This window comes from Coloeus monedula (genome assembly GCF_965178545.1).
Source record: "Coloeus monedula genome assembly, chromosome: 2".
Taxonomy (NCBI): domain Eukaryota; kingdom Metazoa; phylum Chordata; class Aves; order Passeriformes; family Corvidae; genus Coloeus; species Coloeus monedula.
The window spans coordinates 74,874,217-74,887,816 of record NC_138782.1 but is presented as its reverse complement, the minus strand read 5'-3'; the positions used below and the strand labels follow the sequence as shown (position 1 = coordinate 74,887,816).

Below are 13,600 nucleotides of genomic sequence, written 5' to 3'. Positions count from 1 at the left end.
AAATGGCAGTCATCACTGTTGTTTAGACAGACAAAACATGTCCAACTGATGCAGGAACTCAACAGAATGCTTAATTTTGGCCATTTTGGTGCTTCTCCCTCCCCCTTTCGCTTCTTGCTGTCTTTTACAGTTATCTATTTGTGCTTCAGCAATACCCAGGAAGCTATTCATGGACCTGAATCCTGCTGTGGTACAAGACAGTTACCACATAGTTATTTTATTCTTATTGCCTTCCTCATGTAAAAATTAGAGGAAAAAAAAACAGCTAAATAAGAGAATGAAGAGTAGTATCAGAGAGCTAGATCTATTTTGTGGTGGTCAGAAAGCCAAGTCCCACAGATCTTTCCCCTTCCATTGAAAATTATTACTCCCAGCATCATGTTGGCAAAGGAAATGTGTGCCTACCTCTCAACCACTGTGATGGCTGAAGTTCTCTGCTTTACACTGCCAGCGAAAGTAGCTTTACGCTAAGACGTGGGACTGCACAAGCAGCGCAGAGGAACACACATATGCTCCACGCAAATGAACCTGCCTGTTACACTGACATACAAAAGTCTGACAGAGCTTGACTGTCAGGTCCCTAAATTTCCCCTTGTTGAAAGCGTGGATGAAAGAGATATTAAGCACTGGAGAGCATAGGTAAACCTTTTGTTAATTTCTAAGTTTCTTTGCAGATTGAAAGTATAGATAGGAAGTGATAAACAAATGGCAAAACCAGGAAATTCTAAACGGTGCTTTAATTTACCTCTCTAATCTGCTTAAGCCATGCCTCCCTTCCAAGGAATTCCTGATGAAGGATTGCAGGAGCAGAATTCAAACTGAAGGCCATGGTGTCAGTAGAACTTTCTTTAACAAATGGCTGCAGGTCTGAATGTAGCTGAAAAAGAAGAACACACCCATTCAGTTCCCAGGAACAGTCTATATGTATCCACCCACCCCTCAAACTGAGGTCCACATCCTGATTCTACACCTACTTATCACTTCCTACTCTGACACTTGTACTCTGGTTGCACTTTTTCAAGTTTGGGGGAGGAATAGAAAGATGTTGAAAGCAAAGCAGTGGTGGAAAGATGTGGTAAAGAGAAGCATGTAGAGAGTCTGCAAAGACACAGATAAAGGACACCTTGCAGAGCTGGGCAAGCCATGGGACACAGCTAGGTAGGAGACTGCAGAGTGGCAAGAAACAGAAAAAAATATGAAGGAGAGAATGATCCAGTCTTTGGTGGGAAGAAGATCAGGTTTTCATCTGTGCAGGGTACTACATTCTACTTTTCAGTACCTGAGGAAGTGGACACAGTATGACCTTCCTTCTGACACAGCAAATGCTATATAGCTAGGAGCTTTCTATGAAAATTATGCAATCCTCAATACACAACTATGTGTCAATGGTGAATATATTAATATTAAAGCATACACAAAATATTAAGGAGATAACTGCACTTGAAGTAATTTACTGGTAGAATTGTACCTAGTAATAGCATATAGTGGCATTTCTGTGGCAGTAAAACTGTGCTTTATAAAACCACTTCCTTCTCCTGCAGGAACTAGAAACAGCATAAATCAACTCAGCTGAAGCAGATGGGACGTCTGTCTGCCTGTCTCAAGCTACATCTAACCTCACAAGTGGTGCAATACAGCAGAAGCAGATCTGTGTTTTCCTCTGGACTAACTCTAGCTGCAGACTGAAAGTCTTCTAGGGGAGGTCAGAGACCTTGTCCAGGAAATCCTAGTGCTGTAGAGGCGCCGGCTGCTCCTGCCCACCCTCCTTATCTTCCAGCTGCCCTCTATGGAAGTTCCCTCCACAGCAGGTTATTCAGAGGGGATATGGCTCAGCCCATGCTGCTGCAGACAGCTGAACATTACAGTACAAATCTCTGCATGGTGGCAGCCAAGACCCAACACATTACGTACAGACTGGGGAATGAGAGGCTGGAAAGCAGTGCTGTGGAAAGGGACCTGGGGCTCCTGGTCGATGACAAGTTGAACATGAGTCAGCAGTGTCCTGGCAGCCAGGAGGGCCAACAATGTCCTGGGGGGCATCAGGCACAGCATCGCCAGCCAGGCAAGGGAGGGGATTGTCCCACTCTGCTCTGCACTGGGGCGGCCTCACCTCCAGTGCTGGGGGCAGTCTGGGGTGCCACAATGTAAGAAAGACATTAAGCTATTGGAGAGTGTCCAAAGGTGAAGGGCCTTGAGGGGAAGCCGTACGAGGAGCAGCTGAGGGCACTTGGTCTGTTCAGCCTGGGGGAGACTGAGGGGAGACTTCATTGCAGTCTACAACTTCCTTGTGAGGGGAACAGGAGAGGCAGGCACTGATCTCTTCTCTGTGGTGACCAGTGACAGGACCCGAGGGAATGGCCCCAAGTTTTGCCAGGGGAGGTTTAGTTTGGGTATTAGAAAAGGGTTTTTCACCCAGAGGGTGGTTGGGCACTGGAACAGGCTCCCCAGGGAAGTGGTCACAGCACCAGCCTGAGAGAGTTTAAGAAGCATTTGGACAATGCTCTTGGGCACATGGTGTGACTCTTGGGGATGGTCCTGGGCAGGGCCAGGAGTTGGACTTGATGATCCTTGTGGGTCCCTTCCAATTTAACATATCCTATGACATGTTTCCTCCTGCAACTCCTGTTAATGGGACAGTGGGTTTCGGAATAATGCAGGAGCAGAGAAGGTAAAGTTTTAAGCCGCTGCAGAAAGATGTGCTAGAGGAAGTTAACAGAGCCTTGAATGTAATGAGCTCCGTTGCCAGGAGTGCAATTTTGGTAGTTCACAAGCACTGTTCATACCAACAGTTTCTGCAAACATCCTCACTCCATACAGCAGTCAAATTTCCCAACACTCACCTGCTGGCCAAAGCCTACAGCATAAGTCATGCAGTATATGACAGAGCTCACGAGCAACACATCTTACAAGCCTTTCTATATTTAAGCTCCCAGAACAAAAGGAAAAGGTGTACCTTATGGCTCATAGACATATGCTTTCCATACTGGAATGCCATGTCCTGGATCTCAACGCTGTGCTTTGCTAGTTCCATTGCAGCCTGGCAGCTCTTTGCCAGCAAAGCACTGTGTGACAGGAAAACCTGCTCCTTCCACCTAGATATGCCGATGTCATCTGTAAGGCAGTTCTCCTGAAAATGAAACAAAGACTAACATGAAAACACCAAAACTGAACATGTGTCAGCTCACAGAAGTTACAGTGTGGCACAGGTGAGTAATGTGTGGTAAGTAACAAACAAAACTCTGGGTGCCATGGTGCCAAATAAATTCTTTTGGGGATGAATACACAAAAGTATCAGAATAAATATACTGGCAGCTTCAAACAAAATTTTCTTCTCAAAAAATACAAAATATGTGGAGCTGTCAACAGATTCAATATAAATCTTTTTTTAATGACTGTATCATCACACTGAACTTTAACAGCCAACTATAGCCCTCATGAGGGACTGGGGAGAGAAAAACCCCCACAACCAAAACTCCAAAACAACAAAACAAACTCAAAAAGCAGACCACCCTGGAGTACACCTGAAGTTCAGCCCCTTCCCAGTTACCAAGAACCAACAATCCCAAACAAACTTGAGAAGTTCCTACAATTTCTCCTTTGTAGTCAAGAAAAAAACTAATTACAACAGGTGTTAAAAATTCTTATAGACTGCACTGAAAAAATGAAGGTTTGTGAGGGAGGACTTGTACCTCTTCTGCTCCCATATTAAGGGTGAGGAATGACGGAAAGTATTAAAAAATAAATAAAGTTGCAATTTAGAAGTGTCAGGGGTATCAGGGATTAATTAACTTTCTCAGGGACTGATAGAGGCATTTCAGTGATGCATCTACTGAACTTTATCACCTTGACTGTAAGGTCAGAGATGCTCAACACGTCTCAAAATCTTTTGTATCTAAAGTATTTATTTGGATTACTTTCCACAGTGTTTTAATTAACACAAATCAAATACTTTCTCCCAAAATCCAAATTCAGCTGCCATTCCTTTGACTCATAAGGTGTTAATATGCCACTAATTCACTCACGTCTTCAAAGCTAGACATTACTTTAATCTGTCTTACATACTGTCACACCTTCAGGTACTCTCTAAGGAGGGGGAAAAAAACCAAAACCAGAAAAGATCACAGCTGTTTTGCTTAGAAAAAAAATAAAATCAGTAATGAGAAGCTACAGAAAAAAAATTTAAAGCACAAAAATGTTAAAAATTTTCTAATTTCTCAGTTCAGCTAAATCTGTAACATACACTGAGCCAAAAGATATTCTTTAAAAGAGTAATATAAAAACCCCTCTTGTACAACAAACCTTTTCCTTCAAAGTGATGTCAATTAAATTACTTAGAAATGAGCAAGAAGTAATTCTGTGTGACCCTATAGTTTTCTAGCAAGGTATTATCTGTCATGAAATCAGTAACAAATGAAATAGAATCCATCCGTTCAGCTCTAATTTTCCTCCCTTATGGATATCACCCAGAAGTGCTGTGTTACAAGGGAGAGGATAATTTGAGACTAATGGAAAAAGTAGGAGAATTCTGCAATGCCAAGTAACACAGAGCTGTATCAAAATACCTTTGCTTTCAGACATACTATTAAGTTATACAAGGAAAGTGAAGAACAGAGAAACCACATGTTTGCTATTATGCATATAACAACTTACAAAGTCAAGCCTAAACTTTCCTCTGTTTCTGTATTTTTGTTTTAATATCTTAACTCAGCCCAGAGCATGTGCAAATTCCCCTGACTGGCAAAATGTCAAAATGAGCATTTAATTCAAGTAGTTTCCCATATATCAAGTCCCTTTTTTTTCCATTTAGATATAGGTCAATTTATTTTAAATTTAAAATCAGGAGCTGTTGGAAGACGAAACACAATCTTTTCCTTAACAACCAATCTGCTCAGTGAAAAAACAGTATTTACTGAAATTCGCTGGATGATATTGAAAATTGGCAGTGATTTTTATAATCATTGGTTTTACATCCAAATAAGAAAAAAATACTCTAGAAAGGTATCCTGAAACAATTTTGAAGTTAAAGAAATCTTTCAGAAGATCCATAAGTTGAAAATGTTTGCTTTCTGAAGCCTTTGAGCAGCAAGAGCAATGCAGCAAGTATCAACTGAAGGAACTGAAGAAGCTTAAACAGTCACTGCAACTCAATGTACACAAGAAAATTAATTCTATGATTTCTTACAAAATTATATTCCTAAACAAGTATGAATTTCGTTAACAGGATTGGAAATCATGGCAGAAAAAGTTACTGTCCACTACATGAACATTATGCAAAAGCTTCAAGCGCCCAAAATGAGCATGTAACTTCAAAAAACACACAAGAATTGAACACAAATTTGAAGACTGAAATCTTAAAAACGTAACTATTGTAAGTCTCTGAGCTACAAAACAAGGCAGTTATGTCCATATGGATGTGCTTTAGCATATGATCTTGCTTGCCAGAATATAGCTGATTTTAATCACAAAACTTCTTATGACCACATACCCCTTAAAGCTTCTGCTGCTTAAGACAGAGGCAGACACATCCTTTCTTCAGCAAAGTTTTCCAACAATGCCATTTTTTTCCAAGCTTAACTCTCATGTTGTACATAAAGTGTCCACCAACCACACCACATTCTTACAAGGGTACGTAGGACAAGACCTAAACACTATTTAAAAAACATCAAGGGAAAACCCAAACTGGTTCTAGATTGCAAAGGCTGTAAAATCTGACATCTTGACAGCTCTTTCTTTCTAGAGAAATTTTCACTGCTTTGTAAGCTTTGTTTTGTCAGCAGTGTGTATAAAAGTGGACATCAGCTGGCCCAAAAGACTCCTAAGACTCTCATATAAAAACCTCTCTGAAGTCAAATTAATTTTAGTTGTAGTTGATAGTGCTCAGACATTCGATTAACTAATGCCTGCAGAATGACCTCATTCACAAGTTCTGTCACCAAGAAATGGGTGCAGATTGCAAGCACCCCTGATGCTGTCAGGGTGGCAGGAGGTGGTGGGACGAAGAGAGCTGAACCCCTCACCATCACTGGAAGAAAACAGCCAACTTCAGTTACAGTTTACATAATGTCAGCAAGAGAGTACAGGGAAAATATCCAAATCCAGCTCTGTTGATCATCATTTCCAATGGGAAATGAAGAACAGCTGAAGGTGCTCCCATTTTACTGTTGGCAAGGTCAGTTACTGTTTTGTTAGAAATTGTCTATTTGAGATTTTTTATTAAACTACTTCCATAATTTAAACCCTGTTTAAAACAATCATCTCAGGAAACAAAAAACTTCTAGAAAATGAAATTGCAGGACAAAATATGCAATCATAACCATCAGGAAGGGCAGCTCTTCGTGAGCATATCAAGGATCCCCAGTACAAAAGCAACACTTACAGTAACTCAGTTTATCACGCCGACGAAGATTCTTATATGAGGTTCAGCCAAAAACGTATTAAGGAAATATGAATGAAAAACATGTCTTAAAAGTGCACAAACCCATTTGCAAAACCAAGAAGGAGCAGAAGTCGGAGACTTTAAACTTCAGCTATAGTTTGTAAGGGAGCCCTTCATTTATTTGCATACCATGGCAGCTCTTTCTTAACCATCTGCTGTTGCACAAAATGATCCAAATGTCTGAATCACTTATATCAAACATTAGTTCAGTTCTCAATGGGCAAATAATCCACAGTAACACACAGAAATAATTTTACATTGCATATTCAAAGTTTTAAATTAGGTAATTCAAGAACTTCTATTTTACATAAATAAAATCCAATGCAACTATGAATCACTCCACCAGCAGCAAGACCCTGTAAAACATTTCACACATGGTTCACATAAGCTTTCAGCAGATGTATTCATGCTTGCTGAACATGACAGGGCATGTTTTATTGGTCTATTAATACCCGTCTTCACTGCTTTTGGAGGAACAAGGGTGTCTGCAAATGGGTCAATAAAGCAAGCCACTGACGACTTTTATCATGACACTGTAGAAAAACAAGACCCGGTTTTAAAAACGAAGTTTGTAAACTTATCATAAAGATAAATACCTCTTCACATCTGTTACTTTTAAATCTCTCTGGAAAAACTTAGTATTTAAAAGAACAGAAGCAGTAAATAAATAACATTGGCCTTCTTTCTAGCTATGCTTTTTTTCCCCTAACACATTTTCCTATTCTTTCCACAGATGCTCTTTACTCAAATTCCATATTTTATCCTTTCCTTTTGCCTTGCAACAAAAACATTTGCTTAAAAAAAGTGAAAACTCTGGCTCTGCTGCCCTGCTAAAAGGTGGTTTACATGACTCAAAATATATTTGATTTACCTCCTGTAGTAAAATTAGAAATGAATCCCTTACTTAAAATACAGACTCATAGCAGTCCAGTTGATGAACATGTGCAGTATTCCAAAACATTACTCCGCAAAGCAGGGCCAGGGACAAAACATCAAAGAAGTATTGGCACAGCATGTAGCCCATCCTTTCCCAGAAAATAAACTTATCTTCATTAAAAAACCCTACAGTGATCTAAAAGAAATACCTGTTAATTCACTGTTTGATACAATGAGTACTTGCTACTAATGCATTTATTTTTTTAAACTTGTTTTACATATTAGTTATGCACAACTTTCACACAATTGCACCAAAAATTCCTAAGAGCTCTTCTGGCCATCAGTGGAACATGTTGGGAACGGTCCCGTCTTACATAATGGCTCCATTTTGACACTATAATGAGCTTTGCTAATGCACATTTATCATCAGCTAGATAGTCTGAAGACAAGGAAATATCGCCAAAACCCAAGCAAGTGATTTCCCCTCAAAGTCCCTCATGCTTTAAGATTACAGGAACATTCTGGAAGGTAAAGCAGAAGAGTCAATACACTGAAGTCCCTCCCTTGGTTCTGCTGTTTGACCTTGAGCTTCCTTGTATCTCTTGCCCATGTTCAGTGAACTGACAGGAATATTAAGTAACCTCCATTAGTATTTGTTAAATGATCTGGAATATTAAAACAGAGGGGGTTTATAAATATGACTGTATTCTCTGAGTTAGCAAACCTTTTAGAAGCCTTCAGCCTCCTAAAATTTGGAAACAGAGACTCAGAGCAATGGGTTTTTTCTGCTAAAAATAGATACCACGATCACAACTGACGGCCAGACTGGACAACTTTCACCTTTGCACTCACTAAGGCGAAATTTTTACTCCCAAATTAGACCTAGATTTAGGAAAGGCAAACAGGAACTGGGAAGAATGTCCTTCACTTGCAGAATTTTGGGCTGAGAAGGGATTTAGCACAGAAAACTGCAATAGTTTATCACATCAACCCTTTCAGCTCCAGCTAATAGTCCAATATAAGCTTAATATTGCTAATGCAATGTCTTAAACCACAGCAGCTGTTTGTTACTTTGAACATGAATGACAAGCCTTAACCTTCAGGATGTGTCAAAGCCTACACTTCATAGTTTGGATTGTCACTTCAAATAATGATGGAAAGTTAAATATTAGCTTTTTCTTTCCTGGTTCCACACAGATCTAATGACTAGCCTATGCAGAAAAGATGAAGAATGATCAAACAGAATGTACTAACATGGGACAGCTGTAGGATTGCATGTGGTTGTGCAGAGCCAAAAAAAAGTGGTAATGGAGCTGTCAGATAATTATATCCATTATATGTATTCAGGAGTAAATCAGGCCAGTCTTGTTAGGTCAAATGATTCTTTCAACTTTCCTACTGGGCTGTCCAAATGAAGAATACTGAAACTTTTTTTTTGTAAACATGAACTTAGGGTCTCAGAAAAGAAAAGTTAACTTTGCAGAGATATTTCTGTATTTTTGTCTACCATTCAGGTAGACATCCAGCAAAGTTCAAAACATCTTAGTGCTAAGGTAGTTTATTTTATGGTACCATAGAACTACAAACAACTGCATTAAGGACATTTAACATATGAAGTACAGTTTTCCTGCCTCAGGGAAAAAAAAAAAAAACAAGGTGAGAAGATATCCTTCTGCTTTTCCAAATTTAAGACATTCCCAGCAATGAAAATGCCATTGCTATCATCCGTGTGCCCTATTCCTAAAAAGAAAAAAAAGTTTGGCATTTGAGATTTAGTTGTGGAGCAGATTTAAGCATTTGTCTTACCTCTGGGACACGTAGTTCACAATCTTTTTTCAATCAAACTGCAATTAGGAAAGGAGGAAAGATGCACAAAGGACACAAATAAGACAGACCAACAACTGAACAAGTCTATTTGCCAGTCTTCACTAAAGAAATGTTCAGGACATGAATGGGACACTGCCTCGGCAGAACAGCACGAGGAGAGTAGTAGGGATATGTCTCAGCACAACATGGAACTAAATTTCTCAGAGAACAAGACAGAAAAAATTAAAGCAGATGCCACACCTTGTTGTAGGTCTCATCAGAAGCCACACACTATCCATTATAAAGGCTGAACTTCAGATACTGTCATGTAAATGTCTCTATTACGCCACCGCACTAATTGTGTTTTGAGTTAACTGGGTTCCCCTTAGGAAGGGTACAGTGTACTTTCCACTCTCCTTAGGCAGAAATAGTCACTGAAACAAAATAAGTCTTTGCTATTTGTAATTGGGCCAGGGCAGGGTAAATGTCATGCAGCTGCACTTAGTTTATCTCACACTTCCCCTTGCAATCCACACATGTGGAGGGCTTCAGTAAGGCAACAGAAAACAGAAAAAGAGTGACTAAGAAAGAAAACATTAATATCTTCAGCAGTGGCAGGAAGCCAAATAAGTCCACAAGATTTCACATTTATACAGGGGCCATGGTTACAATAAAATGCAGTTTCATTGCTGAGATGAATCTGTAAAGCTTTATTTCTACACATGAAAAAGTAGAAAGTAGGTGAGCGTTTTTAAAATATACCTGCAATCTACTTGTATTTAGAAACCTGCTGGAATATGGAAAACAAAATTTTAACCATTCTTTACAAAAAGTCTCAAAGAAGTCATCTATTTTAACAGATAATTGTGAGCACAATCCTTGGGAGCAACACTGAAAGCTGAGGTCAGTTTATCCACAGGTTAAACACAGCAGGTGCAGAAGCACTGCCAAGTTCCCAGCACTGCCCTCCTGCCATGCTTCCACCCAGGATCCACTCCTGAGGGGTGCCAGAGGACACTGCAGGCATGCTGTCCTCTCTATGGATCCCAGGGAGCTGTGGGCCCCAGGCAGCTCCTGAGTGTGCCATTACTGCTGTCCTGCTGGAGGCTCTTGCTCAGCTCAGCAGCGTGTTCATTCCCTTCCCAACTGGTTTCAGTCAAAATGACAGGGATACACCTCAGCGAGGTGACTTGTTTTAGTTTTAGTGACATGACTTTGCTGCTGCAGAGCAGGAGAGACAGGGAGTGTCCAAGGGAGCAGCACCCTCCAGAACACAATGCTGCTATCCAGTGGCACTCTCCACTTGCCCACTGGTTTGGTTGGTGCAGAGGCACCAGGGCAGGCATCTACTGTATCAGCAACCCATGAGAACAGGATTTTACCACAGTATCAATTTTGCTACATACAACAACACAGCAATAGTAAACCAGAGCTGCAATTTCAGTACACAACACCTGCTGAACCATAAGGCTCAGGTCTCCAAGGCACGTGAGACAATGCCACTAGAAGTGAATCTATCTGCTTCAGTGGATTTCAAGATCGGTACTCACATATACACACTACTCATCAGGGACTGAAAACTTGCTATCATAAAACCTGCAGAAGTCATGGCAACTTTAAACTACTGATTTTATTGCATGTGTTAAGATACAGCCATATTAAATGAAAAAAACTCTTTTTTGCTCCAATATGCAAGCCTACTCCAAGAATGGCCTCTAGAAATTTCCTTAAATATTCTAGTAAAGATAAAAAAAACCTAGATGTAATTTGACCAATTTTCACTACAGTTCTTGTCAGACAATAACACAGAATATCTGCAACTCCCCTTAAAGAAAAACAAGATTATTTGTTGGGAAACACTGGCAGCTATTTTCTTGGTCCATGCTGATTTCTGAAATATGTGCACGGTGACTTCTGATGGAGAAGAACACAGTGCTACACTCCTAATACTCCAGGACAAAACTCAGAAGAAAGGACATGTTATAAGTTCATGAAGAAGCATTCTGTAAACCTCTTTGGGCTTGGAAACAACAAGTTTGACATGAAAACATTAATTATGTTGACAACATTGTAATAAATACCTCTAACAGAACCTTGACTAGGAACCTCTGGAAGCATTTGGAAAGCCTGTTGTAAGGTGTGCCTAGAGTTCCTGGTAATGACACGATAGTACTTTATTAAGCACCCACAAAGACAAAATAGTTCCTCCTTGAGCATTTCTAGAAACTTCCATCAGAGCTTACAGGTGTCATAACGATGTTACTGCTGAAACCCACTAGGACTAGCAACTCTTCCTCCCTCTCCCTCCCTTTAAACAGGTGAGAAAGTCATCATATTTACCATAGTCACACATTAATGTCACCAAATGCCTTGGGTACATAAATCTAGTGAAATTCTTACCTCAGATGATTTTGAATTTTCATAATATATACCTTGAACTAAGTCACCAATAGCACTTGAAATTAGCTCCACAACCTGTAAAAGAAAAGGAGAAAAAGCCTTACATCTTTAATTATCACCAAATTGACTAACAAAGCTACTGCCAGATTTCCAGAGAGATAAACCATGAAGAAAGCTAATTGTGAAAGACTTCAGGATTTACTGAGATATATTCTGTGATACGTCTGTGCTAAAACCTCTACTACAGTAACTCTTCTATCAAAGTTTTAAGTTAATATAAATGAAAAACAAGACTTGTTTTTCCTACAGTGTGAACTATAGAGTGTATTCTCACAAGGACATTCACAGAACTAATAAATCCCAGTTCATGAATATGAGACAGTACCTCATCTGGGCTTTGTTTTGTTTTGTTTTTTTCCTGCCAAGTAAATACTTCACAATACCTCTCCTTGGGAGCTGTTAAAATTCTAATCTTCGTGGCTAATACAGAAAAGTCAGAATCCATAGAAAGGTAACCTTTCAAACGTGATCACTTGGTATTCGGGTGCCCTGGGAATGCACTGTGGATGTATTTAGCGCATGGCCTGAGGCTCAGCTGTACCACATACACTGAAAGTCTGCAACACGGGAATGTTTAAATCAGATTTATCAATCTGTATTATCTTCAGGGTTCAGACTTTTTATTTTATTCAAGCGAAGCCTAAAAATCTGAACTTGATCCAGAATGTAAAACAAGTAGTCCACGGTCTCCCTGGAACTACTGTAAAATTTAAAGTTGTGCACATGAACTATCTTAATTGGAACAAAATACTCAGATTTATTGTAAAATTAAATGCGGGCATTTCAAATAAGCACACCTTAAGGCTACCTCTTTGGTTGCTCACAAAGTTTTAATTTCTTGAATGTGTAATTTCTTATGCATATGAGTCTATATCTGATTCCTCTTTTTGCTTCCTAAAATTCAATGTAGTTCTTACTGAATTAAAAGATTTAGTTTCAATTTTTATCATTCTTGTAACTGAAGACAAGAAGTCAAATGATAAAAGCCCTAACAGAAAGATATTCTAACACTTAGGCATGCTTTATTTGATAATAAAAACACATTTGTATGCTAGTTTTGAATACTAGCAGAAAGGTTGTGTTTTCTTTTTTTTTTAAACACTGGTTCATATACATATTCATATACACACAGCAAGCGCTAACTTTAGAAATGGTGCTGATTAAAAGTCATGTTTTTTCTTGCAATGCATATGGGTTAATTTGCAAGACCTACAAAAACAGCCTGAAAAAAAAAATCACATTGCCCTTTAGGAAACTAGACACCGAAGAAATATTGTAGCAATATGAGCTTTGAAGGAACTGAAAGGACAATGATCCTACAGTGTTACCAGATGTGTTGAGTTATTTAAGTGGGGATCAGAGAAAATGAGGGGCTCTTTTTTTTTTTTTTTTTAACAACAACACTCACCCCCTGCCCCCCCTGTTTTTTAAGGTATCAGATAAGCCTTATTCCCAAATCCAGGAGGACTGAGTATCGCCAATAGGTCTATGAAAGTCTGTAACTAAATGCCCAGGATCAGATTGTATTACAGTTTATACAAGCAACATCCCAAGATTCTTCTGATGGCTAGGACACATAATACAGATCAATCACTCACTCAAAAATGTTATGGTTTGTGAAATGGTCTGAGCTAAGAGACCTACACTGGTAATACGAAGAGGAATTTACAAAGACACAGAGTCCTACTCTAAATGTCAAAGTGATAGTATGAACTTTTAACAATGCAGCTGGCTCTGGATAACTAAACCTTTTCCTCTCTTGCCTGAAACTCTAGACTGAGCAGGACCCTGTTTTGGGGTTTCTTTTTCCATCTCTCCTCCCTCATTTTAGTGCAAGTCTACCCTCAAAGGCAATTTTAACTGACTTAAAGCAAGCTTGGTGAAACATTTGTGAACAATTGTACCTCTTCCTCTTAGAGTTTATAAAACATCTTAGGAGAATTACACATCAACTGTTTAGAAGAATCCTTATTATATTAAATACCAGTGACATATTGAACACTATATGTTAGTGAGAATTTA

The 13,600-nt window shown here is 39.3% G+C and overlaps 1 protein-coding gene across 1 annotated transcript in view; it reads right to left on the bottom strand.

Annotated features, from left to right (window-relative positions):
* The window catches only part of PDSS2 (decaprenyl diphosphate synthase subunit 2), a 118,576-nt gene that overhangs the window by 17,374 nt on the left and 87,602 nt on the right, over positions 1-13,600 (bottom strand). The window contains exons 4-6 of the mRNA XM_082277026.1: positions 11,519-11,593; positions 2,954-3,127; positions 746-877 (exon numbers count right to left, since the gene is read on the bottom strand). Of these exons, the coding sequence (XP_082133152.1) occupies positions 746-877; positions 2,954-3,127; positions 11,519-11,593 (381 nt within the window). The remainder of the gene's footprint in view (positions 1-745; positions 878-2,953; positions 3,128-11,518; positions 11,594-13,600) is intronic.